Source organism: Canis lupus, chromosome 2 (assembly GCF_011100685.1).
Source record: "Canis lupus familiaris isolate Mischka breed German Shepherd chromosome 2, alternate assembly UU_Cfam_GSD_1.0, whole genome shotgun sequence".
Lineage (NCBI taxonomy): Eukaryota > Metazoa > Chordata > Mammalia > Carnivora > Canidae > Canis > Canis lupus.
Genome location: NC_049223.1, coordinates 49233599 through 49260386, shown reverse-complemented (window position 1 = coordinate 49260386; position 26788 = coordinate 49233599). Strand labels below are relative to the sequence as shown.

At 40.3% G+C, this 26788-nt stretch overlaps 1 protein-coding gene across 1 annotated transcript; it reads left to right on the top strand.

Moving 5' to 3' along the window:
- Positions 1-23084: 23084 nt before the first annotated feature.
- On the top strand, positions 23085-24356 carry HTR1A (5-hydroxytryptamine receptor 1A). Its single transcript, NM_001012397.1, has one exon. It carries the CDS (start codon positions 23085-23087, stop codon positions 24354-24356), a length of 1272 nt encoding a protein of 423 aa, NP_001012397.1.
- The last annotated feature ends 2432 nt before the right edge of the window (positions 24357-26788 follow it).

Here is a 26788-nt window from a genome sequence, read left to right as displayed (position 1 = left end):
CTCCTCTTTTGTCAATGAGAAGGTGAAAAGGACTCACTGAAAGGTCTATTTCTCCCAGCTTTTGAGCAAAGCCAGAACCAAAGCAGATTTGCTATGCCATTTTCCTCATTAAATGCAAGGTCAAGGAGATAATCACTCATTTACTTTCCCTGGTAGGTGACCGAAAAGACGTTCTTGTGGCACATTCTGTTGCAGTTGGTTTGTCATTTACTTTTTCCTCTCTCAGGAGGGAAACCCATCTGAAGAAGGCGGCAAAGGCAAAAAATCTGCATTCTATTCAGAGCCTACTCTAAGTAGAAGGGAGCTCTACGCTAGCTCAGCAATTCTTAACACAACTTCTGCACTAGAATTACCTGGAGAGCTTCAAAAATACCAATGCCCAGGCCCTCCTCTCTAGAAATTCTGATTCAACTGGTTTGGGGTAGTACCTGTCTATTTTAAAATCTACCTTGTGAGCTTCTACGTAAACTAGATAACTACTGTGCAGTTACTATCTGCTTGGGCTTGGGCATTATTGTGTTTGGGGGGCACAGATGTTTTTAGTGGAGAAAATGGGGATGAATATGCCAAGTTGAAGGAACTGTAAGCAATGATGTGGAGCCATGGACATATGGGGAGGCCTAGAGGGCAAGTATATTCAAATTGACTCACGATCATCACCAGAAGCCAATGTACATGGATATATGGATACAGGTATATATATCCATTTCTGATGAAAGGCCTTCACTAAGATAAAACTTTAACTTTCATAAGTGACCTTCGAAAATTATTTCTGAACTTATGCAAAATGGCAAGGAGTATGTAACCTACTAAATTATATAGTCACGAGCATTATGACAAATTTCCGTTTTGAGTATCGAGTATGAATATTTATCTCCTAATACAATTTAATTTTTCCTTTAGACAAAAGGTCTATATGGTCCATGATATTGTATTTTAGATTTTGGCTACTAGGAAACTCAGTGTTAATTTTAGTGCTGAGTTACAGAAGTTCACACCAGACTCCAGATAAAATTTTCTTCTCCACGCTTTGTATTATTTTCAATATTTCTTTTTAATCTGTATTTGGATTAACTGAATTAATATATACTTTAGCACTGCAATGTGTCTATTCCTTTTTGGAAGTAAACAAATATAAGCTTTATCCCCATCCACCTTTCACCCACATATACCCAAACTACAAGATATTACAGGCTCTGGCTCCTGCCGGCTCTGACCTCATTCTTTGTCACTTTGCCTTTTGTGCCCTCTACTTTTTCAGTTCCCAACGTGCCAAATCCTATTTCATTTGCTTTCCTTCTGCTTGGATTTTTCCCTTCAGCTAGGATAGTGTCACACAATGCTTTTCCTATTATGGGACACACAGAAAATGGTAACATTTACCCAACATGCTGGAGTAGAGAGAAAGGTATGGAATGCTAGAGGCTACTGCTCAAGGGCTTTGCTGCCCCAGGCTCTGTCCAAAGGCTGAGATAATCAACATGCTATTGTGACACATCACCAGTGAGATCTTGGAGTGGCTGTCTCCTTTACATTATTTGGGTGCCATTTTAAATGTCACCTCCTGAAGGAAGTCTTACCTCATCAGTGGCACAAGAGTAGGACCCTCCACCCACTCTATCATATTACTCAGTTTTATCTTCCTCATAGCACTATCAGCACCTGAAATTATCTCATCTATCTGTCTGTCTTATCTATTTACCTGTTGTACTTTGTCTCTACGAAGTCCTTGAGTGCAGGTATACTTGCATGCCTTGTTCATCACCATGTACCAAGAGCCTAGGGAAAAATGTAAGTACCTAACAGATTGATGGAAAACTAAATGACTGGGCCAGGATATTCTCCACTCCTGATGAGGCTTCCCCTAGAGTAGCTCGGGAGCATGCTTCCCTGAATGAGTTAAGGCAGGGATTCTCTCTTTCCCATGGTCTTAGTGGATGGCATATTGCCTGGCTCAGAGTAGACGGACAGTAAGTGCTTGTTGTATAAATGAATGACGAGAAGAAGGAAGGAAGGGGGAAGGAAGAAAAGAGGAAAGGAAAGAAAAGATTATTGAACATAAGCTTTGGTCTGTTTCAAGTCCTTTGGATATTTTCAACTGGAGTGGGCTGTAGGTTAGTCTGAAAGCTGTATACTAATGTTGCATGTCTTCTGACTGATGCAGTCAGGCCAATATATGGCATCCATTATATGACATAGGGCAAATCACTTATTAAGTCATGAAGACCTTCAGTTTCCTTTTCTGCAAATTGATTAAGTTTGGGTTAGAAGAGTTTGCAGTCTCTTATCATTTTATATCCACTGACAAAAAGTCAAATAGGAGATGCTGAGGAAGTTATCAAGCCGATAATTCAGGTACGAGTCAGGGTCCTCCAAGGGGCATCAGAGGCCACTTTTTAAAAACATCATCCCTAAGAATAAGCCAGGCAGCCCTGAGGGCATGTTTTCTGGAGGACTGAACTTTTTACCTAAGATCTGTATTGTCCTCTCTCTCTGCCTGCTGAATGCTGAGCAGCACCTTCTCATTAGGTGGTGACCCTTCACGAATGATCAACAATAGTTACTAAACAGGTCCCGGTGTGTAGGAAGTAGTTTTCCAGGGTAGCAAATTCTATTTCCTCATTGTACTAGAGTGTTAAGAAACAAAGAGGCAAAAGGCCTTTCCAGGCTTCCATTTATCTATCTGAATAATTGAACAGACGTATACCCTTGTCAAGATCAAATGAAACAGTGCACAGAAAGGGCCTAGCATAGTATCACACATGTAAGAGAAGATTGTGCTGGCTACCGCTTTTAGTACATTATGCCAGTTATGAACTAGAAGCCAAAATATTTAATCCCAAATACTGGCATTTGATTTCATTTCTTTCTACTGAAGACAGAGCAGTTGGCTATGAAGTCCAGAGAAAGAGATCCAGAACTGCACATGATGACAGTCATCTTCAAATTGAGTGCCTCAGTATATTAATAAGCCCAGCTGTGTTTCCCAAACAATTTGGAAAAGCTGCAAAATCCAAAAATAAACCAAAACATGAGATACTCAGTCTGGAAGCAAATTTCAATTTTAGATTTCTTATAGAAAAAGATTGATATTATTTTGTTTGACATTAAACCTACATCAACACTGCATTTAGTGACAATCAGATACTATGGTGCACTTATCTCCTCTTCTCTGTAACAGGAGCAGATATTTTGAACATTTGCATCTTTAGCGAATCATTGTCTTGTCTGTTTTTGTTTTGTTTCCCATTAAGATATGCACCTAACATAAATGGCTTCCATTCACATTAAAAATCATGGAAAGGCATAGTTCATACTTAAAAATTCTATTTACTTATTTTTAGTTTTCAAGATGCAATTGGACATTAAGAATAAAATAATCTTAGAAGACAGATAATTCATTATAAAAATGGCTAAACTGCCAACAATGAGCTTTAGACAAATTTTTGAAATATTAGTTCTTAGATAATTTCAAGTAAGAAAATGCCTTTAATAAAACATTAATAGGAGATGCCTGGCTGGCTTGGGTGGTAGAGGATGTAACACTTGATCTCAGGGTTGTGAGTTCAAGCCCCATGTTGGGAGTGGGGTCTATTTAAATAAATAAATAAATAAATAAATAAATAAATAAATAAATAACATTAACAGCGATTTTTTTACTAATTTTAGTTCAAAGAATGTATTCCTGTTGAATTTTTAAGTCATTGATTATAGCTTAAATAATGATTTAGTATGCATTCTCTATATTTATTTCACATTAAATAAGTTAATGTGTATGTAACTTTTAAAGTATAAGACAAAACTTTTATTTAATATTTATGCTGATGAATGAACATTTCTTTTTGGAGAATAAATAGACTTTGCACAAATGGAAAAGATGAAGAAAGCCCAATACAGAAATTTTTTTGAAAGACTAAGTTTTTTTTTTTTTTTAACTAACATTTATCAAACACTTCTGATATAAAGGAATCTGCTAAATTCTTCTGTTATGTTTTCTCATTTAATCCTGATGTAACCTAATATGGTGGACATTTTCTTTTCTTCTGCTTCTGGGAAATCTTGAAGATTCTGTATTCTAAACTTTCTCCCACTGCAACATACCAAGGAATCATGGACAAGTTGCAACTAACAGGCAGAGCTGAGCTGTTGAGAAATTAAGGAATTTCGTGAGTGTCCTCAAAATGTTGAGAACAAATACTAGTGTAATAAGCCAGAAAGGAACTTACAGATACCTTGGAGACATCTGCTGATCACGGGTACATAAATCGTGAAGTTTTAATGTCTTTTCGGTGAATCAGAACAAATCCTAAGGCATATAGAAGATGGCAGTGTTGGCAGGTGGGGTTGGGTTGGAATGGAGGCATTGACATAAAGCTAGAACCCTCAAGGAACTTCAGGAAAAACAACATGCATCTTTGGCTTGAATCCTATATAGGGATAAAGACACCTCTGACAAATATCTAGTCATAGATGATGCCCTCACATAGGTTAGTAGTACACTGTGGTAAGTAACAAAAGGAAAAACAAATCATCCTGGAAGAAAGTCCATTGAACCAAGATTTTCAGGATTCCCATACACAGAGACTGACCAATTATAAATTCAGAATATAAAATCACCAAACACAACAGCAATGAAGCTATGATAAGTGAAAACTAGCAGGAAAAATAATTAGGGACTCAGACATGGTAATAATCCAAGACAGAATGTAAATGAACATGCTTGAAGTATTAACAGAAATGGCATAATCATAAAGTTGAGCAAGAAACAAGTATTGATTAAATAACTGGTTATATTTGAAAAATAAAACCAACCTTCTCAAAGCAAATTATATAGTTGCAATTGGAAGCTTAAAGGATTGGTTAAATGGCAGATGAAACACACTGACGAAAGAATTAATAGACTAGAAGATAGACATGAAATAATTAACCAGAATGCAGTACAGGAAGAAAAATTAAATATAAGACCAAACAATTAAGAGACAGGGGAGATAAAGAGAAGGTTCTCCTCTTCATATATTTAGAATCTCGGAAAAAGAATGAATAAAGGAAAGGCAAAATTTGTTGAATTAATGGTGAATGAAGGAAGCATAATTTTCCAGAGTTAATGGAAGTTATGAATGCTCAGTTTTATTTTTTTTTATTTTTATTTTTTTAAAGATTTTATTTATTCATGATAGTCACACAGAGAGAGACAGAGAGGCAGAGACACAGGCAGAGGGAGAAGCAGGCTCCATGCACCGGGAGCCCGACATGGGATTCGATCCTGGGTCTCCAGGATTGCACCCTGGGCCAAAGGCAGGCGCCAAACCGCTGCGCCACCCAGGGATCCCAATGCTCAGTTTTAAAAATCAAAATAAATCCCAGGAAAACTGGAAAAAAATTCACAGCTACACATATTGAGGTCAACTTGCAGAATACAATAAAAACTAAAAACCAGAGGTCTTAAATGCAGCCAGAGAGAAAAGGAAGTTTGCTTGTACACAAATGACAACTGACAATAGATTTCTCATCAATTGCAACAACACGAGGCAAAGAATATGCCAATAATATCTCCCAGTTCTGAGAAGCACAAAGCTGTCAACCTATAATTGTGTATTTAGTTAAATGAGGGTGAAATAAAATCATTTCAGTCGATTAAAAGCTAGGAGAGCTTGCTGCTAACAGGTCTTTATATAAAAAAAAATTATAAAGTATATTTTTAAGGCTGAAGAAAGATAATCCCAAAAGAAATATGTGAGATACCGGAAGGAATGATGATCAGGTAAATTGGTAACATACGGACAAACATAAGGAAATGCTGTATAGCACAATAGTCATGTCTAATTAAGGGAGAAACAATCAAAATCATTATGTAGGTAATTACCTTAAAACAATACCTCGGATGGGGACAATCTGTATTAAAGTATTTAAATGTACTTGTATGGTTTGAGAAGTACAGTTTAAGTTGTTTATCCACGTTAAAATGTGAAGGTAATGACTAGAATTTAGAACTAATACAATGAGGAAAAAAGCTAAATTTGAAACTCAGACAGTAGAATGGAAGCAGAGAAGAGACAGGATGAATAAAAAAAACATAACATGATATGGCTGAAATAATTTTTGATATAGGAATAGTCGCAGTAAAATTAAGACTAAAGTTTTATGCTAAAACACTGTATTTTCAGATTTGGAAAGAAAATAACTGTAGTATTTTTACAAGGGCCTGCCTCACCTAAAACTTGAAGACACAAAAGTTGAAAGTTAATATATGGAGTGAGATATACCAGGCAAATAGTTGCAAAAAGGAACTGGTATAGGCAAGCTAGAACTTAAAGCAACAAACGGTATTAAGAATAAAGAAGATAAACTATTTACGTCAGTAGGAAGATATACTAATTATAACAAGTATGTACCTATTATTATGTCCTGATACTCTATAAAGCAAATATTAGGAGAACTACAAGGAGAAGTTGAGAAATCTGTCATTGTGAGAGGTTAATCCGATCCTGTTCTGTATTCCTACTAAGTTTGGTTTGCTCTACCAACTTCAACATTTATCAGAAGTTGACAGATCCATGCAAAACTTTATAAGGATACAAAATCTTCGAAAAATATAATTAACAAGCTTCATTGAAAAGATGTGAATAGAGCCACACATCACAATTAGACTGATATGTTTTCTCAATTATACATGTAATACTTAGGATAATTAATTGTATACTAGGCAATAAAAGCAATTTCAAATTTCAAAAGAACTAGTGTATTTTACTTCAGGTTCTCTGGCAACAATAAAATGAAGTTACAAACCAATAATAAAAGATAGCTAAGAATTACTTCATTTCAGTGACATTTATTTTTTAGTTTTTCTTAGGCAACTAGGATTCATGCTCAGCGTGGGGCCCAATGTGGGGACTGAACTCACGACCTGAGACCAAGACCCGAGCTGCTCTCAAGAGTCAGATGCTTTGACTGAGCCACTCAGGCACCCCATTTACTACTTTTAATTAAATTTTTATTTTAATTCCAGCATAGCTAACACACAGTGTGGCAGATTTCAGGTGTACAATATAGTGGTCCAACACAGGCTTGGTGCCCATCACGACACATGCCCTCCTTAATACCCATCACCTCTTTCACCCCCCTTCTCCCTCTCCCCTCTGGTAACCATTGTTTGTTCTCTATAGTTAAAGCGTCTGTTTCTTGATTTGTGTGTCTATGTGTGTGTGTGTTTCTCTCTGTCTTTTTTCCCCTTTGCTTTTTGTTTTGTTTCTTAAATTGCACATATGAGTGAACTCGTGTGGTATTTGTCTTTCTCTGATTGACTGATTTCCCCTAGCATTAGCATTATAGCTCTGTCCATATCAGTGCAAATGGCCAGATTTCACTGTTTGTTATGGCTGTTACAGGCTGAGTAATAGTCCATTGTATACATACACCACATCTTCTTTATCAGTTCATCAATTGATGGACACTTGGGCTGCTTCCATATCTTGGCTGTTGTAAATAACGGTACTATCAACATTGGGCTGTATGTATCCTTTTGAATCAGCATTCTTGTATTCTTTGGGTAAATACCCAGTAGTGCAACTGCTGAATCATAGGTGAGTTCTATTCTTAACTTTTTGAGGAACCTCCATAATGTTTTCCACGGTGGCTGCACCAATTTGCATTCCCATCAACAGTATCCAAGGATTCCTTTTTCTCCACATCCTTAACAACATCTGCTGTTTCTTGGGTTGTTGAGTTTAGCCATTCTGACAGGTGTAAAGTGATACCTCATTGTGGTTTTAATTTGCAATTCCCCGATGGCAAGTGATGATGAGTATCTCTGCATGTGTCTGTTGACCATATGGACGTCTTCTTTGGAGAAGTATCTGTTCATGTCTTCTGTACAGTTTTAATCACATCGTTTGTTTTTTGGGTGTTGTGTTTTATAAGTTCTTTATAAATTTTCAATACTAACCCTTTATCAAATACATCATTTGCAAATATCTTCTCCCATTCTGTAGACTGCCTTTTAATTTTGTTGATTGCTTCCTTTGCCCTGTTGAGGCTTTTTATTTTGATGTAGTCCCAGTAGTTTATTTTTGCTTTTATTTCCCTTGTCTCAGGAGACATATCTAGAAAGAAGTTGGTATGGCTAATGTCAAAGAAGTTAATAGTTTCAGGCCCACGTTTAGGTCTTTAATCCATTTTGCATTTATTTTTGTGTATAATACAAGAAAGTCATCCAGTTTGATTCTTGTATATGTAGATGTTCACTTTTCCCAACACTATTTGTTGAAGAGACTTTTTCCCTTTGGATATTCTCTGTGCTTTGTTGAAGACTAATTGGCCATATAATTGTGGGTTTATTTATGTATTTTCTACTCTGTTCCATTGATCTACATGTCTATTTTTATGCCAATACCACACTGTTTTGATCACTACAGCTTTGTAATTAACTTGAAGCCCAGAACTGTGATGCCTCCAATTTTGCTTTGCTTTTTCAAGGTTGCTTTGGCTACTCAGGGTCTTTTGTGGTTCCGTACACATTTTAGGACTGTTTTTTCTAGTTCTGTGAACAATGTTGTTGCTTTTTGATAGGGATTATATTAAATCTGTAGACTGTTTTGGATAGTATAGACATTTTAACATTATTTTTTTTTCCCAATCCATGAGCATGGAATGTCTTTCCATTTCTTTATGTGGCCTTCAGTTTCTTTCATTACTTTTCAGAGTACAGATCTTCCATCTGTTTGATTAGATTTGCTCCTAAATATCTCATTAGTTTTGGTACAGTTGCAAATGAGATTTATGCCTTAATTTCTCTTTCTGCTGCTTCATTATTGGTGTATCAAGATGCAAACGATTTCTATACATTGATTGTGTATCCTGTACCTTATTGATTTCATTTATCAATTCTAGCAGGTTTTTTGTTGTTGTTGTTGTTGTTGTTGTTTTGGTGGACTCTGGGTTTTCTATGTATAGCATCATGTCATCTGCAAATAGTGACAGTCTTACTTACTGTTACTGATTTGGATGGCTTTTATTTCCTTTTGTTGTCTGATGTCTGTGGCCAGGATTTCCAGTAGCATGTTGAATAAAAGTGGGGAGAGTGGACATCCTTGTCTTGTTCCTGTCCTTAGGGGAAAAGCTGTCAGTTTTTTTCCATTAAGGATGATGTCAGCTCTGGGTTTTTCATAGATGGCCTTTATGATGTTGAGGTATGTTCCCCCTAAAACTACTTTGTTGAGGGTAGACACTAGACTGTGGTGAATGATTTTTTTTAGACATGTGGTTGAATTTGGTTTGCTAGTACTTTTTGAAAATTTTTACATGTATGTTCATCGGGAGTATTGGTTTGTAGTTCTCTTTTTCATTGGTGTGTTTATTCGGTTTTGGTATCAGGGTAATGCTGGCCTCTTAGAATGAATTTGGAAGTTTGCTTTTCTTTTCTTTTCTTTGGAACAGTTTGAGAAGAATAGATATTAACTCTTCTTTAAATGTTAGTAAATGTCTTCTTAAATGTTTAGTAAAACTCATCTGTGAAGCTACGTGGTCCTGGACTTTTGTTTGTTGGGAGTTTTTTGATTATTAATTCAATGTTTTTGCTAGTTAGCAGACTGTTCAAAAATTTTTTTCTGTCTGTTTCAGTTTTGGAAGTTTATTTGTCCTGGACATTAATCCATTTCTTCTCGATTGTCCAATTCATTAGCATATTGCTTTTCATAATCTCTTATGATTGTTTGTATTTCTGTGGTGTTGGTTATTATTTCTCCTCTGTCATTTGTGATTTTATTTATTTGAGTCCTTTCTCTTTCTTGATAAGTCTAGTTAGAAGTTTATTAATTTTATTGAATTTTTTCAAAGAACCAGCTCCTGGCTTCATTGATTTATGCTATTGATTTTTAGTTTCTATATCATTCATATCTGCTCTAATCTTGATTATTCCCTTCCTTCTGCTGGTTTTATGTTTTGTTTGTTGTTCTTTATCTAGCTCCTTTAGATGTAAGGTTAGGTAGTTTATTTGAGATTTTTCTTGCTTCTTGGGGTAGGTCTGTATTGCTTTAAACTTCCCCCTTAGAACAACTTTTGCTGTGTCCCAGAGGTTTGGGACCATTGTGTTTTTATTGCCATTTGTTTCATGTATTTTTTTATTTCTTCTTTATTTCCTGGTTGAGCCATTCAATGTTTGGTAGCATGTTATTTAACCTCCACGAATTTGTGTTCTTTCTAGATTTTTTTCTTATGGCTGACTTCTAATTTTATAGCATTGTGGTTAGAAAACATGTATGGTATGATTTTGATCTTCTTCAACTTGTTGAGATTTGTTTTGTGGGCTAATAGGTGATCTATTCTGGAGAATGTTCCGTGTACACTTGAAAAGAAAGTATATTCTGCTGCTTTAGGATGGAATGTTATGAATATATCTCTTAGATCCATCTGGTCCAGTGTGTCATTCAAAGTCATTGTTTACTTGTTGATTTTCTGTTTAGATGATCGATCCATTGCTAAAAGTGGGGTGTTAAAGTGCCCTACTAATATTGTATTATTATAGATCAGTTCCTCTATGTTTGCTGTTAACTATTTTATGTATCTGGGTGCTCCAATGTTGGGTGCATAAGTATTTACAATTGTTATATCTTCATGTTGGATTGTCCCCTTTATTATTATATAGAGTCCTTCTCTGTCTCTTGTTACAGTCTTTGTTTTAAATTCTGTCTTATCCGATATAAGAATTGCTCCTCCGGCTTTCTTTTGACATCCATTTGCATGGTAGATGTTTCTCCATCCCCTCACTTTTCAATCTGCAGGTATCTTTAGGTCTAAAATGAGTCTCCCGTAGGCAGCATATAGACAGGTCTTATTTTTCCTATCCATTCTATCACCCAATGTATTTTGATTAGAGCAGTTAGTCTATTTACATTCAAAGTAATTACTTGTTTTGTGGTTATTTTTGAAGATTTTCTCTAATCCTTTCTTGTCTTTCTCTCATGTTTTGCTGATTTTCTTTAGTGATGTATTTAGATTTTTCTGTCTTTATTCTTTGCATGTTTATTAGTGGTTTTTGATACATGGTTACCATTACGTTTGTATATAATATCTTCTGCACATAGCAGTCTATGTTAAGCTGATGGTTGTTTAAGTTTGAAAGCATTCTTTTTGCCTCTACTCCCCATGTTTTAAATATATGCTATTATATTTTATATCCTTTCTCTGCGTGTGAGTTTCTTGATTTGATTTTTTTACAGAAATATTCATTTTTAGTGCTTCTGTGTTTCCTACCTTAATATTGCCACTTTTGGTCTCTCCACTCAAAGAGTCTGCCTTAATATTAATTGTAGGGCTGGGGTTGTGGTCATTAACTCCTTTTGTTTCTGTTTGTCTGGGAAACTATCTCTCCTTCTAGTCTGAATGATAGCCTTGCTGTAAAGAGTATTTATAGCTGTAGATTTTTCCCATTCAGCACTTTGAATATATCATGCCACTACCTTCTGGTTTGCGAAATTTGTGTTGAAAAATCTCCTGCTAGCCTTATGGGTTTTCTTTCATAAGTTAATGACTCCTTTTGTCGAGTTGCTTTTAAGATTTTTTTCTTTATCACTATATTTTGCTAATTTAATTGTAATATGTCTTGATGTTGACCTGTTTTTATTGATTTTGATGGGAGTTCTCTGTGCTTCTTATATTTGGATATCTGTTTCCTTCCCTAGATTAGGAAAATTTTCAGCTATTATTTCTTCAAATAAATTTTCTACCCCATTTACTCTCTCTTCTTCTTCTGGGACTTGTATAACATGAATGTTATATGTTTGATGGAGTCACTGAGTTTCCTAAGCCTATTTTCATTTTGTGTAATTCTTTTTTCTCTCTTTTGTTCAACTGGCTACTTTCCATTACTGTCTTCTCGGTCACTAGTTTGTTCCTCTGCTTCTTCCATCCTGCTATTTATTCTATCAAGCACGTTTCTCATTTCATTTATTGAGCCTTTTATCTCTCCTCTGTTATTCCTTATCTCTGTGTTCAGGGTCTCATTCAGGTTTTTCATTCTTTTTTCAAGTCCACTGAGTATTCTTATGATCATTGCTTTAAATTCTCTATCAGGCATGTTACCTATATCTGTTTCGCTTAGATCTCTAGCCTTGTCTTTGTCCTATTCTTTCACACGGATGAATTTCTCTGGCTTCTCACTTTGTTGGCCTGTTTCCATGTATTAGGAAAGTCAACTATTTCTTTCTTCTGATCTTGAAAATAGTGACTTTATGAAGAGAGGTCCTGAGGTGCCCTGCAAACCTGGCCCTTCAGGAGTTTCCTATGTGTACTGCTCATGCCCCGCAATTGTGTCTGAAGTCACTTTTTCTCTCAGTGTAGTCCTCTGCACTGTCTCTCTGCCTCTTGTGGGTTGTTGTTACTCTCTGTGGTGTTAATGGGACCCAGGCAGTCCAGGTCTGAGAATGGTGTGCCTGTTGGGAAATTTGAGAATGAGGAGGCATGGCAGTGGTTGCAAAATTTGTGTTGGGCCACTAGTCCTATGCTGAGTCCCCTGAAATGCTATGGAAACTAGGGGCTGTGTGCTGGGATGCCCAAGAGCGCAAGGCTGGACATGCCATGCCATGATGGCTGGCCTGGCTGGACACGGTGTGCATTGGTGACTGGGGGCCCGTGGCTAGGAGCTGCAGCTGGGTGGGGCACATGACCGCAGCTGTGCTCCTGGTAGCTGACTGGAGTATGGGAGCCGCTTTAACAAAATTTGCCCTGAGCCCTAGATATATTGTCTGTGCAGCTCTGCCTCCTGCAGGTGGCTCTGTGTTCATGCTAGTGGTCGAGGAAGAAAATGGTGCCTCTCAGCTCCCTCATTTTCAACGTCCTCTAACATGCTCCAAAATCATATCTGTTCTCTGTTTGCCTTGGGCTTTGTGTAAAATGCCTTTTTTTTTTTTTTTTTTTTGGTTTGTTTTTTAATGTTGCCTCTCTGTGCAGGCTGCTGTCTTTTTAAGGGCAGCTTCCCAGCTATCACTCAGTCTCCTGGCTCGGGAAGTGCTGAATCAGTTGAATTGTAAAGCTCCAGGCTCTAAGTACCACAAGTTTAAAAAAAACTCATGAAATTCAGCCCCTCGAGGTTTAAAAGCCAAACAGATACAGGGATTAGCCTTCCCTGTGTGAGCTCCCTGGTGCAAGGGCTTTTTTCTCCACCCTCCCCATCAGACACCTCTCTGTCTCCTGTGGGCAGCCTCCCTCTGCCTTTCTGACCTTCCTAACCCTTCAGATGCAGCTTCTCCTCTGTATTTAGTTGTGGAGTTTGTTATGCCAGTCTTTAGATTACAGTCTGGTTTATTGACTTGGATGGAGATGGCATCTAGTTTTAAATGTGAGAAATAGGGCGAGCTCAGGGTCCTTCTACTCTGTCATCTTCCCAAGCTCCTCCCATTTAATTGGCATTTAAAAGAATGCTTCCAAATTGCCCAATTTTGAAATAATAATGGAAAACAGAAAATAACTAGAATTGAATAATGATAATAGCCTATGTCAAAATTTGTTAGATGTAGCTAATATGCAGTTTCAAAGAAAATATACATTTATAAATTCTGATGTTAAAAAACATTTCATATTTAATGAGCAAACTGCAAAACTTACCAGTTTGAAAAAACAAACAAACAAGCAACAGTATTCCCTAAGAAGACAAAGCATAAAAAAGATAAAAGCAGAAATAAAGCAAATAAAAAACAGTCAATAGAGAGGATCAACAAAGATAAAGATTGCATCTTTTTCAAAACCAGTAAAATAGAATAAATAACATTTGTTGATATTGATCAAGAATAAATTGGAAAAGTCTCACACAAATAACATTAAGGATGAAAGCAGGATATTCACTGCAGATAGGGAAAAGTTCATTGTTTTAAACAACTTGGTAAAAATAAAAACTTTTTTGTGATGAGAATTTAGGATTACTCTCTTAACTTTCCTACATATCATCTAACAATGTTAATAGTCATAGTGTGGTACATTACTTTCCTACTACTTATTTATTTTATAACTGGAAGTTTGTACATTTTATTTTATTTTGTTTTATTTTATTTTATTTTAGATTTTATCTAAATTCAAGTTAGTTAACATATAGTATATTATTAGTTTCAGAGGTAGAATTTAGTGATTTATCAGTTGCCTATAACACCCAGTGTTCATTTCATTAAGGGCACTACTTAATGCTCAGTACCTAGTTATCCCTACCCCCTACCCACCTTCCCTCTAGCGTCTTCAGTTTGTTCCCTAGGGTTAAGAGTCTTTTATGATTTGCCTCCCTCTCTGTTTTTATTTTATTTTTTCTCCTTCCCTTCCCCTATGTTCAACTGTCTTGTTTCTTAAATTCCAAATATGAGTTAAGTCATATGGTATTTGCCTTTCTCTGACTGACTTATTTTGCTTAGCATAATACCCTCTAGTTCCATCCACATTGTTGTAAATTGCAAGATCTCATTATTGTTGATGGCTGAGTAATATTCCATTGTATAAACATTTCTTTCAAGAAAACTATAACTTAACATTGATTCTAGAAGTATTAGAAAGACTGAATTGTCTTGTAGCCACTAAGGTGATTGCAACAGGAGTTAATCACATACTCATGAAGAAAAATCAGGCCTAAATGTTTTTACAGACAAGTTTTACCAAATAGTTTTACCAAACAGATAATGGAATTCTTATAAAAACTATTCTAAAAAGCACCAACTGAGGGAATACTGCATTTTTATGAGGTTGGTATAACTTTTGATATCGATGTCAGAATAGGATAGTATAAGAAGGGAAATTTGTAGACAAATCTCACTTGTGGACTTAGATGAAAAACCCAAAACAAAATATTAGTGACATAAGTCTAGAAATAAAACTGAAAATAGAACTCTTCAAGCTGCTTAGGTATACCTTTCAGAAATAAACATATGGTGTAGCATTAGAAAAATTGTCTCTAGTATCATGAATAAGTATGCTTTCTATTACCGCATTTCTGAAATATTAAACTGCAGTTCTAGACAGTTCATTAGGAAACCAAAAGCTAAGTGAAAAAAGCTTAGACAGAATGATACGTTGTAATGTTTCTAGATTCTTTAGTTGTAAACATAGGAAAGCAAAGAAAATCTATAGATAGTTTAAAATTAAGTCCGCCCAAAGTAAACTAATTTACAAAGTTAACCATACGCCTATAACAATCGAAAATATGATTTTAAAAATATACGATTCACAAAGCTACCACTTACACAAACATAACCACAATACCAACAAAATAAGGTACGTAGGGGGGAAAAATATGATATGCTGTTCATGCCATTAATGGAGAAAAATAAAAACTTTATTGAAAGGCAAGAAAGAGCTAAATAAATGGATAAGAAAATTCACATATAAGATTCAACATCATAAAGATGTCTGTTCTTTCCAAATTATCAGAATTCTAAGAAAATTCCACAATGACTTTGGGTAGACATATGGGGGTGGGATAGATGAGTTGATTCAAAGTTAATATGTAGCAATAAAGAGCCAAGTATAGCTAAGAAACTTTTAAGGAAGAATAATGAACAGATATTATATATTAAATTCATTTTAAAAACTAAGACACTGTAATTTTGAGACTAGAGATTGACAAATAGACCAACTAAAGAGAATAGTCTAGCAAACTTACCTGTATGTGAAAACATGATGTATGGTGGAGGAGACTCTGTAAAGCAGAGAAAGAAAGAATTGACCATTACACAAATGGTATTGAATAATTTTGAACTCTTACAGTAAAAATTGAAGCAGATTCCTACCTCACACAATATACTCAAAACCAAATTTCGGTGTGTTAATGAACTAAATATGAAACTGGAAAAAATTGTTGACTCATCTTTATGGCCTCAAGTAGGAAAAGATCTTTTTAAGCAAAACACAAAATGCACAGAACAACAACAAAAATACTCATTTATGTTAAATTAAAAAATATAAATTCATCAACAGGCACTTTTATATAAAAGTGAAAATCTGGGCCAAAGTTTGGGAGAAAATATCTTCAATAATATAAATGACATAAAATTAATATTCATAATAGATAATGGACTTATAAATCAGTAAGTTAAAAAAAAGACACCAAAGAACCCAGTTTAAAGGTAAGCAAAAATGATGATCCAATAAATCACAGCACAGACACCCGAAACAAGACTCAACCTCGATGAAGCAATGAAAACGTACACATTTTTAGGGGTTGTATTAGTTTCCTCAGGCTGCCATAATAAAGTGCCACCAACTGGGTGGCTTAAATCGACAGAAATGTATCGTCTCACAATTCCAGATGCTAGCTATCTGAAATGAAAGTGTCGGCATAAACTCCCTGTCTGCAGCAGAAACTCTCCAATGAGGAGATTTGTTTGTTTCTGATGATTGTCAATGGTCCTTGGTGTTACTTGGCTTATGGCAGCACAACTCCAATTTCTGTCTCTGTCTTCATATGGTGTTCTTCCCTGTGTGTCTATCTGTCTTTGTGGGTTCTCCTCTATTTGTGTCTTTGTCCAAATTTCCCTTATTTTATGAGTATCAGTGTTTTGATTAGGGCCCACCCTGATTGTGGATGACCTCACCTTAACTTGATTACCTCTGCAAAGATCCTATTTCTAAAAAAGGTCACAGTAACAGACACCAAGTCTTCTGTCCTTTTGGGTGACACAATTCAACCCACAATTTTATGCAATTTTATACAGCCAGATTGGAGAAGAATTAGGCTAAATGTACTAAAGTTGAATCCGGGTGTATCATAAAACCCAGTAATTCCATTTCTGGATACTCAGATCCTTGGTTCCCTAGGTACGGTCTGTGAATCAGCAAGATTAGTGTCACCCAGGAGCTTGGTAGAAATGCAGAGTCTTGGGCCGCATCCCAGACCTAAAATGTCATAATCTGCATTTCAGCAAGATCCCCATGTGATTTTTGCTTGAAAAGTGTTAATCTAGTTTACTTTAAGATAAAAAAAAAAGATATGCACATGAATGCTCATTGAAGTACTGTTTATAAAAGCAAATATTTACAGGAGGTTTAAAGATTCACTAGACAGAGAATGAATAAATAATTTGTGGCATTATTCATACAATTTAAACCTACACAATGAAAATAAATGAACTAGAGGTGCTTCTATCAATACAGATGAATTTCACAAAGATAATGTTGAGGAAAAAACAAAGTTGCAAAAGAATGTACAGAAAATAATACCATTTCTGTACTGCTTAGTGATGCGCGCAGATAATGAAGAAGCACGAAGTCATTCATGAGAGTGAGAAACACTCAATTCTAGAGCAGACAGGGACTTCAGTGGACTCGTACTATTCTGGTTCTTCAGATTTTCTTAATCGTATAAGTATTTACTGTAGTAATTTTTATACTATATTATTCTCTGTATTTTTGGTATATCTTATTTAATGCATAATAAAATGAAAAAAACTAAGGAAAAATTTAAGCCTGACAAATGGCAGAGTAGTCATTTGAATCCAAAACTGTGTCCCTGAGCCACTATTATCAACTAACATATTACTGTTTCAATAGATAAAATGGCCCAATTATAGATCAGTACTTTGTAATCACAATTGTTGCTTTTATATAAGGAGTATGTCTTAAAACAAGATTAAAATAATGCAACGAGGGGGATCCCTGGGTGGCTCAGCAGTTGAGCGCCTGCCTTCAGCCCAGGGCGTGATCCTGGACTCTCGGGATAGAGTCCCACATCGGGCTCCCTGTATGGAGCCTGCTTCTCCCTCTGCCTGTGTCTCTGCCTCTTTCTCTCTCTCTCTCTGTGTCTGTCATGAATAAATAAATAAAAATCTTTAAAAAATAATGCAATGAATATTGGCTTTAGTTTTATAACAAAAATGTTACTTGCCAAAGCCAATAAAAATGTTAGCATTTCCCACCTACTATTGTTAGATTAATACCGAAATTGAATTTTGTTTCAGATAATCATTAGACAGAATTTAATTTCCAACTATCCTTAGAAGAACAGAGAAATATTGAGCTAACACTCCAAACATTTTTCTCATCTCTACTATGTTCATATTCTTTCAGAAATGAGCCCTGAAAATATTCTCAGAAAGAAAGTAGCATTGAAGGATTGAGCTCAGGAAGTACATTTACTAACACCTGATGCTATAATTTCTTAATTACGTATAGCAAAAGTACTGACTTTGTTTTTTTATTTACCGTACATTTATACCTTATATTAGGGCTATAAATTTCAATCATTTATTTTATGCTTTTGAAAAAATGGTTAAGCTCCCAGATAAAGGGCAGACTCCCAATTCAACAGTGATTATTGAGCTTCTGTTGACATTTTTTCCCCTTTTAATAACTTCTTATTTAAGTCAGCAAGTTCTGGAATGCAAAAATCTCATCTTTATTCATTTATCTTATACTCAGAATCTCCTAAAGAACTGTAAGCTTACCAGATACTTTAAGGAGTAGGAAGAAATGTCACCTCCATGTCAAATTGTTTTCACGGTAAATTCTTACCTGAGAGGGCCTTCATTTGTTTTCAGGCTCTTGCTCTTTCACTAAGCCTACCTAATTCTCTTTCTCCATATTGCTCAGCAATTGTCAGAAGAGAGAGAATTAATATTTTTACTTTGCATCACTATTACTACCCAGGAAACAAGAGGGTTAATCAACTAGCCCAAGGTCACCCACCTAGTGAATACATGTTACATTTTTTTCACTCTCCATATGCTGTGGTTTTAGCCTGTGTTTTAAATGAACCAAGTCAATCTTGAGTGGTTCTCAGGAGTAGAGACTGAGATCCACTGTTTGTGTTTTAGTACTGAAAACCAAATGCAGTTCTGGGCCTCTAAGAGGTGTCTGACATGTACAAATAGCAGTGAAGGAATGATACCATTGGAGGAAGGAGGATGGTGAGGATTGACACATAAAAAAAGTATTCTCAGTTTTACAAAATGTTTTCTCTTGCATTTTGGTTGTATTTTTTATAGGTGACAAGTTAATTTTCAATGATAATCAGAAGACCATGTTTCCTAAGTTATTTAAGCAAACACCTCTCTTTGAAGTCTTTTGTTTGTTTGTTTTGTTTTGTTTTTCCCTCTAGTGAATTCCAGTAAAAATCCACAGTTCTGGAAGAACTATAATTGCTCTATCGCTTTACTACTTGATGACTGGGGAACATTAAATTCAGAATGGTGGCATTTTTATTTAAAAAAAAAATCAATCCTAGTTTCCACTTGAAAAAAAAATATAAGCTTTTTTAAATAAGAGCTTTTAGAAATCACGTTTGTAATCTAAGTGCATTTTCAACTCTTGACTATATAAGTTATTCCCTCAGTAATAGAAAAATCAGCCATGATTTAGGGATTATGGATAAACATATCAATTACTGAGAAGCCCCAACCATTACTAAGCCCTCAGTAATGACAGCACACTCAGACTTCACAGCAAATATCTTTTTTTAGTATATTATCAGCTTAATATCTTTTTATCTTATGTCCCTGGTCCAAGAACCACATTGAAATGCAGGGCTTGTATCAAATTTCCTGTGAAAATGTTAAAAATCTTTATCTCTCATAAACTATTTTAGAGAAATTTCACATGATGGATGGTGGATCATACTCCAGATCCATAACTGACAAGTTGCATCTAGTAAATTCAAACAAGAAATAAAAGCAGAATGACTGCAAATTTTGTTTTTAAATGATGTCATCAGTAACATCCGCTTTAAGGCTAGCTTTTCTTCAGGCTAATTTCTTGAAGAACAAAAGCCTAACTACCCAGACCTTTGGTTTGCACCATTTTCTTCTGGAATATCTGGGACTCTGTGTCTTTAAAGGTTAAATATAGAAGAAATGGCAAAGTGTGAACATGAAGAAATGCAATATCATTGTGCTGTTAGTATCTATCACGGTAGTAGTAGTTCAACGAAAGGTTATATAACTACTGGTCACTTGAAGGTTATGATAACATAATCAGTGCTGTATCTTTTTCATATTTCTATTTTCTTCCCAATGTTCATTAGAGTGCCTAAAAGTCTTGTTATGGATTTTAAGAAACGTAATGTTTGAAATATTATGTACATTATTCCTATGGAAGACCTGAGGTACTTAAGTTTATTTCAACCTATGAAAATGCTGCATTGTAGAATATTATAGCACAAAAGCAAATACCAGACCTCATCAATATAATTAATTCCAGATTTAAGTCATTTTAGCTTTCCTGAAAAGGAAAAAAATAAATTTGTCAGTTATTAAACTATTGGGGTCCAAGAGATGAATACATATTGCAGACTGACATGTTTACTGACATACATTTATATGCACGAAATTTAACATGATTCCTGTTCAAGGATGTCTTTGATATGTATATATTTTTAAAATTTAAATTCCTTTTATTTTTACTCTTCATTTATGTTATCAACTCTATTTCCAAAATTTCATCTTCGGAGAATCCAGATTTTAATTATTTTCCCATTATAATTTCTGGACCCACAACTATACTTCAATAAAGCTAGTTAGTTCTGTTTTTGTGAGGATATTTTATTTTATTTTATTTTGTTAGGATATTTTAAAAGGGGAATCAGTACCTTCACAAATCTTAAAAAAAGGCATCTTCAGAGTCTGTTGCCACTATTGCTGTGTATACTTATCTCTTTCTTTTCAATGCCATGAATCATTATAAATGTCAGTTTCATTATTGTGGCATGCTGAAATGATTGAGTGGGAACTGTGCCCAGCACTTCATTGTAAAACAATCCATCCCTAAACACATTGCCCTCTACTGTATGCATCAGCCCAATTAGATTTTCTTTGACACTTTGGTGATTGCTCTTTTGTTTGGTCTTGGAGAACTCAAAACCATAAAATTCAGCTCAGATTTGAACACAATATCATGACTATTGCTTTGCTACCTGAGGAGAATCTGTGTATGTCAAGTAGAGTCATGCCTACTCGTATTTGCTTGTAGGATTGCATTCTGCACTTTGCCTTCACTTTAGTCATCTAATCAGTACATATCAGTGAACTTTGCTGTGTTAAATGTTTTTTACTCTAGTAGATTAGGAGCCCCATTCTTTATCTATTCACATGGGATCAAATTTGCCTTTCCTGGTAAAAAGAAACAGCTTAGAACCAAATAGTAGTCTATTTTCTAGGTGGTCATCCCAATTTGCAAAATCCAAAACCATCCCTCCCCTCAATTGGTGAATGTGTGCAAACGTATGAGTTCCAAAGTGCAGCCTTTGTCAGCACAAAACCAACAACAGCCGACGATGTTTGCCTGGGTCTATTACTATCTCATTCCTAGACCTAACTTCCCAACAGCTGGTTCTGCGGACTTTCAAAGAGAGCTAGAGAATGGACAAGGCTTGATATACAATATTAAGAGCAAAAGAGGGCAATAAAAGAGATTTTTGAAGAAGAAATATGAAAGTCCATATTGCTTTTCTTTTAATAACCACATTTTTTTTTTTCTTTCACCAGGTTATGGGATTGCCTCAGTCAGGAGGACCTGCTTAACTCTGCAATTCCGAGGGTTTCTAGAGGCGCTCCAAAGCCTTTGCCGGAAGGTGGCGACATCCGCCCTTCTTGCCTAGAGCTGTCCCAGGTGCTGAAGCCGACATCCGCGCTTGAGGGAAACCGCGGGCCGCCGATCCGAGATTCCAAGTTCCCCTAGAGGTTTGCAGGCTCTGGCCAGACAAGCCAAAGGCCAGATCAAGTGCTCGACCTTGTTTACAGAACCCAGGCAAAAGACTCCCTTCCCTAAGTATACTCCGCCATGAAGCTACGAACCGTGGTAATGTTCATTGACATTAAAAACAGGTGATGGTAACGGAAAGGCGTGTGTTTATCTATGTGTGCAGAATGCATACGGAATTGAGTTTTTTCTTCACTCTGAGATGTATTTACCTGTCCGTTGATATGCCCTTTCCCTCCTAATTTCCCAAAGCAAATAAATAAATAAAGCCACAGGCAACATCCTCCCCCAAGAGAATCAGGCTGGACTGTCAGAGAATGAACGGGCTGGCAGGCTTCCTTAAAAAAAAAGCTAAAAAAAAACACTTTGTCTTCTTTCCATCAGTTAACAATAATTTACAGACGACCCCGGGCCTGGCTACCTCCCCGTTCAGGCTCCGTGTGGCTCCTTTGCTCATCTCCCACTGCCACTTCCGGTGCTGCTTACCCTGCTTCATAATTGGACAGAAATACGAAGCAACGGATAGTTAGGATTTTTTTTTTTTTCCCACCCTCTCGAGTTTGGCTGGATGAGAGGCGGAGTTACGTGTTGTGATATTGGTCTGACCGGCGGCAGATGCGGTGGAAGCGAGTTCTGAACCTCTGCCGACCGAAAGGGGCCAGAACCAGCGCGGAGCCAGAGGGAGGGGAGGGGAGGGGAGGGGGGGGCGGGGAGGGCGGGGACCCAGAGGAACGAGGCACTCGGGGCTGGGGAAATGCTAGCAGGGGAGGGTTAGCGTGGGAGGGAGGGACACTGTCGGAGGAGCTGTCGGAGCCACACACGGAGGGATAAGGAAAGCGGAGTGAGAAGAAAGGAGGAAACTGAAAGATTCAGGAGCGAGAGGGCGGAAAGGGAGGAGAGAAGGCTCCGGAGAAAGAGAAGAGGCCGGAGGAGAGTGGGAAAGAGGAAGGGAGGGGAGCAGACACAGGGGAGTCGCCGACGGACCCTGCACGATGAGGCTTCTCCATTCCAGATACTTCTAAGATTGAGGACTGCTTGCTAGTGGGGAGACTCCGGCTCGGGCAGCCAGCCGGCCCAGTGGCAAAGTAAAATGAACAGTGAGACCCAGACGTGGCGGCCACCTCTCCGACATCCGGAGGTCCCGGAGCCATTCTCGGGCCAACTCCTTTCCCAGCTGGCGTCTCGGAGCCCGCCGGACCAAGGGAGCCCAGGGAGCGCCTGGAAGCTTCTCCCCGGAGATGCCCTCGCCTAAGCAGTAAGAACTTCTTGCTTGAGTCCCTGCATTGCCTCCACCTGCAACTCCCCCGGAGAGAGGGCTGGGAGACCCCCAAGGGGGAGGGGCGAGGGGGACCCGGACGCCGCTCTTTCTCCCCTCCCCCTCCCCCCGCTCCCCCCGTCCCCCCCCCCGCCCCCCCGCCGGGCGCGCAGGCATGGAGGGGCTCAGCCCCCGACAGGGCAACAACACCACCTCGTCCGAGGGGCCCTTCGGGACGCTCGGCAACGCTACTGGCATCTCCGACGTGACCTTCAGCTACCAAGTGATCACCTCCCTGCTGCTGGGCACGCTCATTTTCTGCGCGGTGCTGGGCAATGCGTGCGTGGTGGCCGCCATCGCCCTGGAGCGCTCCCTGCAGAATGTGGCCAACTATCTCATCGGCTCGCTGGCCGTCACCGACCTCATGGTGTCGGTGCTGGTGCTGCCCATGGCCGCGCTGTACCAGGTGCTCAACAAATGGACGCTGGGACAGGTCACCTGTGACCTATTCATTGCCCTCGACGTGCTGTGCTGCACCTCGTCCATCCTGCACCTGTGCGCCATTGCGCTGGACAGGTACTGGGCCATCACGGACCCCATCGACTACGTGAACAAGAGGACGCCCCGGCGCGCCGCTGCGCTCATCTCGCTCACTTGGCTCATCGGCTTCCTCATCTCCATTCCGCCCATGCTGGGTTGGCGCACCCCCGAAGACCGCTCGGACCCCGACGCGTGCACCATCAGCAAGGACCACGGCTACACTATCTACTCCACCTTTGGCGCTTTCTACATCCCGCTGCTGCTCATGCTGGTCCTCTACGGGCGCATCTTCCGCGCCGCGCGCTTCCGCATCCGCAAAACAGTCAAGAAGGCGGAGAGGAAGGGAGCGGACGCCCGCTCCGGGGTGTCGCCAGCCCCGCAGCCCAGGAAGAGCGTGAACGGCGAGCCGGGGGGCAGAGAATGGAGGCAGGGTCCGGGGAGCCAGGCTGGGGGGCCTCTGTGCACCAACGGCGCGGTGAGGCGGGGCGACGACGGCGCCGCCCTGGAGGTGATTGAAGTGCACCGCGTGGGCAGCTCCAAAGAGCACCTGCCGCTGCCCTGCGAGGCTGGCGCCATCCCTTGCGCCCCCGCCTCCTTCGAGAAGAAGAATGAGCGCAACGCCGAGGCCAAGCGCAAGATGGCCCTGGCCCGGGAGAGGAAAACGGTGAAGACGCTGGGCATCATCATGGGCACGTTCATCCTCTGCTGGCTGCCCTTCTTCATCGTGGCCCTGGTCCTGCCCTTCTGCGAGAGCAGCTGCCACATGCCCACCCTGCTGGGCGCCATAATCAACTGGCTGGGCTACTCCAACTCCCTGCTCAACCCCGTCATCTACGCCTACTTCAACAAGGACTTCCAGAACGCCTTTAAGAAGATCGTCAGGTGCAAGTTCTGCCGCCGACGGTGACGGCGGCGCGGTCGACGAGAAGGCCCGCCCGGTCCTCTCGGGCCCCGCAGCCTCCGGCGCGCACCCCTGGGACAGCTCGCGACTTCCCCGCGGCCTCCGGCCCTCCTCCCGCCTCCCCGCTCCCTCCTCTCCTCCTCCTCCTCCTCCTCCTCCTCCTCCTCCTCCTCCTCCTCCTCCACCCAATCCCCTGCTCCGAGGGAGCGCGCGGCGCGCAGGGGGCCCCCGAGCGGAGCGGCTGCAGGACCCGGGGAGCTCCACCTCGGCTCGGACCGCGGCCCCGGGACCCGTTCCGATCCCCCGCACTGGCCTCCTCCCACGCCTCTGCACCCCACATCTTTTCGGCGGGACTTGAAGCCTCAGCCGTTCAAGGCAAAAAAAAAAAAAAAAAAAAAATCAACCTACATAGAAACATTAAACCGTACACGCAGCCGCCGCGCCCACTGAGGCCCCCACCTGCCCGCCGCGCTGCTAGAACTTGGGTTTAAGGTTCAGGAGTTTGCTTCACTCCCGACCCCCAGCCCTGCCCCGCCCTCCTCCCCGAGAAACTCACTTTCGTTGATTGATTGATTGATTGATTGATTGATTGATTGATTTCGGTTGCATCCCTTCTTTCCTCGTCCCTTTCTGCCCTCCCTCGTCCCGGGCTTTGGTTTGCCAGCCGGGAAAGCCTGGAGGGTCCCTTTCCCCGGAGCGCGCGGCGTCCCCGGGACTCGCCGCCTGCGTAGACTTGCTCAGTAACTCTCCCGCGCCCCGCCCCGCCCCGCGCTCCGCTCCCTCGGGCTGCAAACGAGGGGCCCGGGGCGGTGCCTCGGGGTGGACTCGTCGGGCCCAGCGAGGCGGGGGGTGCGGGGCGAGGGCGCTCACCCAAGAGCCTGACGGCAGGTGGCAAGGCTGCAGCGGCCCTGGGCCCCGGACGGGCTCCGCTTGCTCCCGCGGGCTGTGGCTCCCGGGGGGCCGAGGGGGCCGAGGGGGCCGGGTCAGCAGGGCTCGCTGCAGCCGCGGGAGTTGGATCCCGCGGGATGGGGCAGTGGGGGGGGGGGGGACCCGGGAAGCCCAGGGAGTGGCGGGGGCCGGGCCGTGGCCCAGGGAGGCGACGCCGGGGCGCGCGGCCCGGGCTGCAGGTGGCGCTCGTCGTGGACCCCGGAAGGGCGCTTTCAGCCAAGGATGCAGACCCTTTCCTCCCGACTCCCCCCGCGTCCCGTCGATTGCAACAGTTGCGGGAAGCGCCTCTTCCCCCTGCGCGGGGTTCGCTCCCCGGGGTCGCTCCCCACGTCCAGCGCGCGTAGGTGCCAGGACTTTGCTTTCCAAACAGGAATCCCAGGCCTCCAACCCAACGCGTCCCCATAGGTGTAGCACTGCCTGGGACCTCATGGGGCAGTCACTTTAAATAACGGGGCCCCAAAGACTAGCGAGGGGTGCTCTCGCTGGGGAGGCCCTGAGAAGCCTGTACAGGGTTGGGTTTGCTCCTTGGCCTGGGGTGAGCCACAGGTCCTGGACACACCGCTTTCTTGCCACTTGAAGATGTAGAGCACTCCAGGCTTCCTCCCCTCCCCCCCCCCCAGCTCCTCTTTCAACCTTGCCACTTCTGCTGAGAAACCAGTTCTAATCTCTACTGCCCCCAGAAGGGAAGCTATTTTTGGTGCTCCGTTTGAATGTAAATCTCCAACCACAGGACTGGGATCAAGAGGTTTGTGAGTTAGATGTAGCCTCTAATTTTCTGACGACTAACGGTTGTGTTTTCCAGTAATTGCACAAAGGTATTGATTTTTACTCCCTTCTCCCTTCAACCGGACCTTCGGAACGATTGCGTCTGCTGGTTTGAGGACGGTGTTGCAGAAGTAGCCGATGGAAAGTTCACTGGCGTTTAGGATTAAGCAAGTGACAAGACAGCTTCATCACTGAAGCCATTTTTACTGTTTGTCAACAGAGCAAAGCCTCCATCTGGTATCCCTTTCTCGAACTGAAACTGAGAGTAAGCATCATATCCCGTTAAGACCGAGAAAGTCTAAGAACTCTGGACGCTCAGCGGATGGCTTGTTTTTGCATATGTAAGGCTGATAAGGGGCTAGGGTGAAAAGGTAGACGTCTTCAGCCCAAAAATTATTCATCTGCAAAGTCAATTTCTTTTTTTTTTCCTCACAAGAATTTCAGTACAGCTGTATGAAGAGAAAATGCACTTTTCTCTATGTCTTCCTTAATTTTAGAACACATTATATATATATAATAATTCAAGCTCAAAACTTGCTTATTCAAATTATGCCTTGGCCAGCAAGCTTTACATTTTGAAGTCTTGAGTCTTCCATTGATTTGTGTCTTTTACAGAACTGTATGGCAATGGTTTCTGGACATTTGTTTTTCCTGCTCTGGAGGACTTACATGGAAACGAGGAAGGAGCATCCAATTGGAGTATAATTGCCAAGGCAATAGAGAAA

Bases quoted from the DNA above. Each gene is read 5' to 3' on its own strand.
- HTR1A (NM_001012397.1), top strand. From the start codon at position 23,085: ATGGAGGGGCTCAGCCCCCGACAGGGCAACAACACCACCTCGTCCGAG.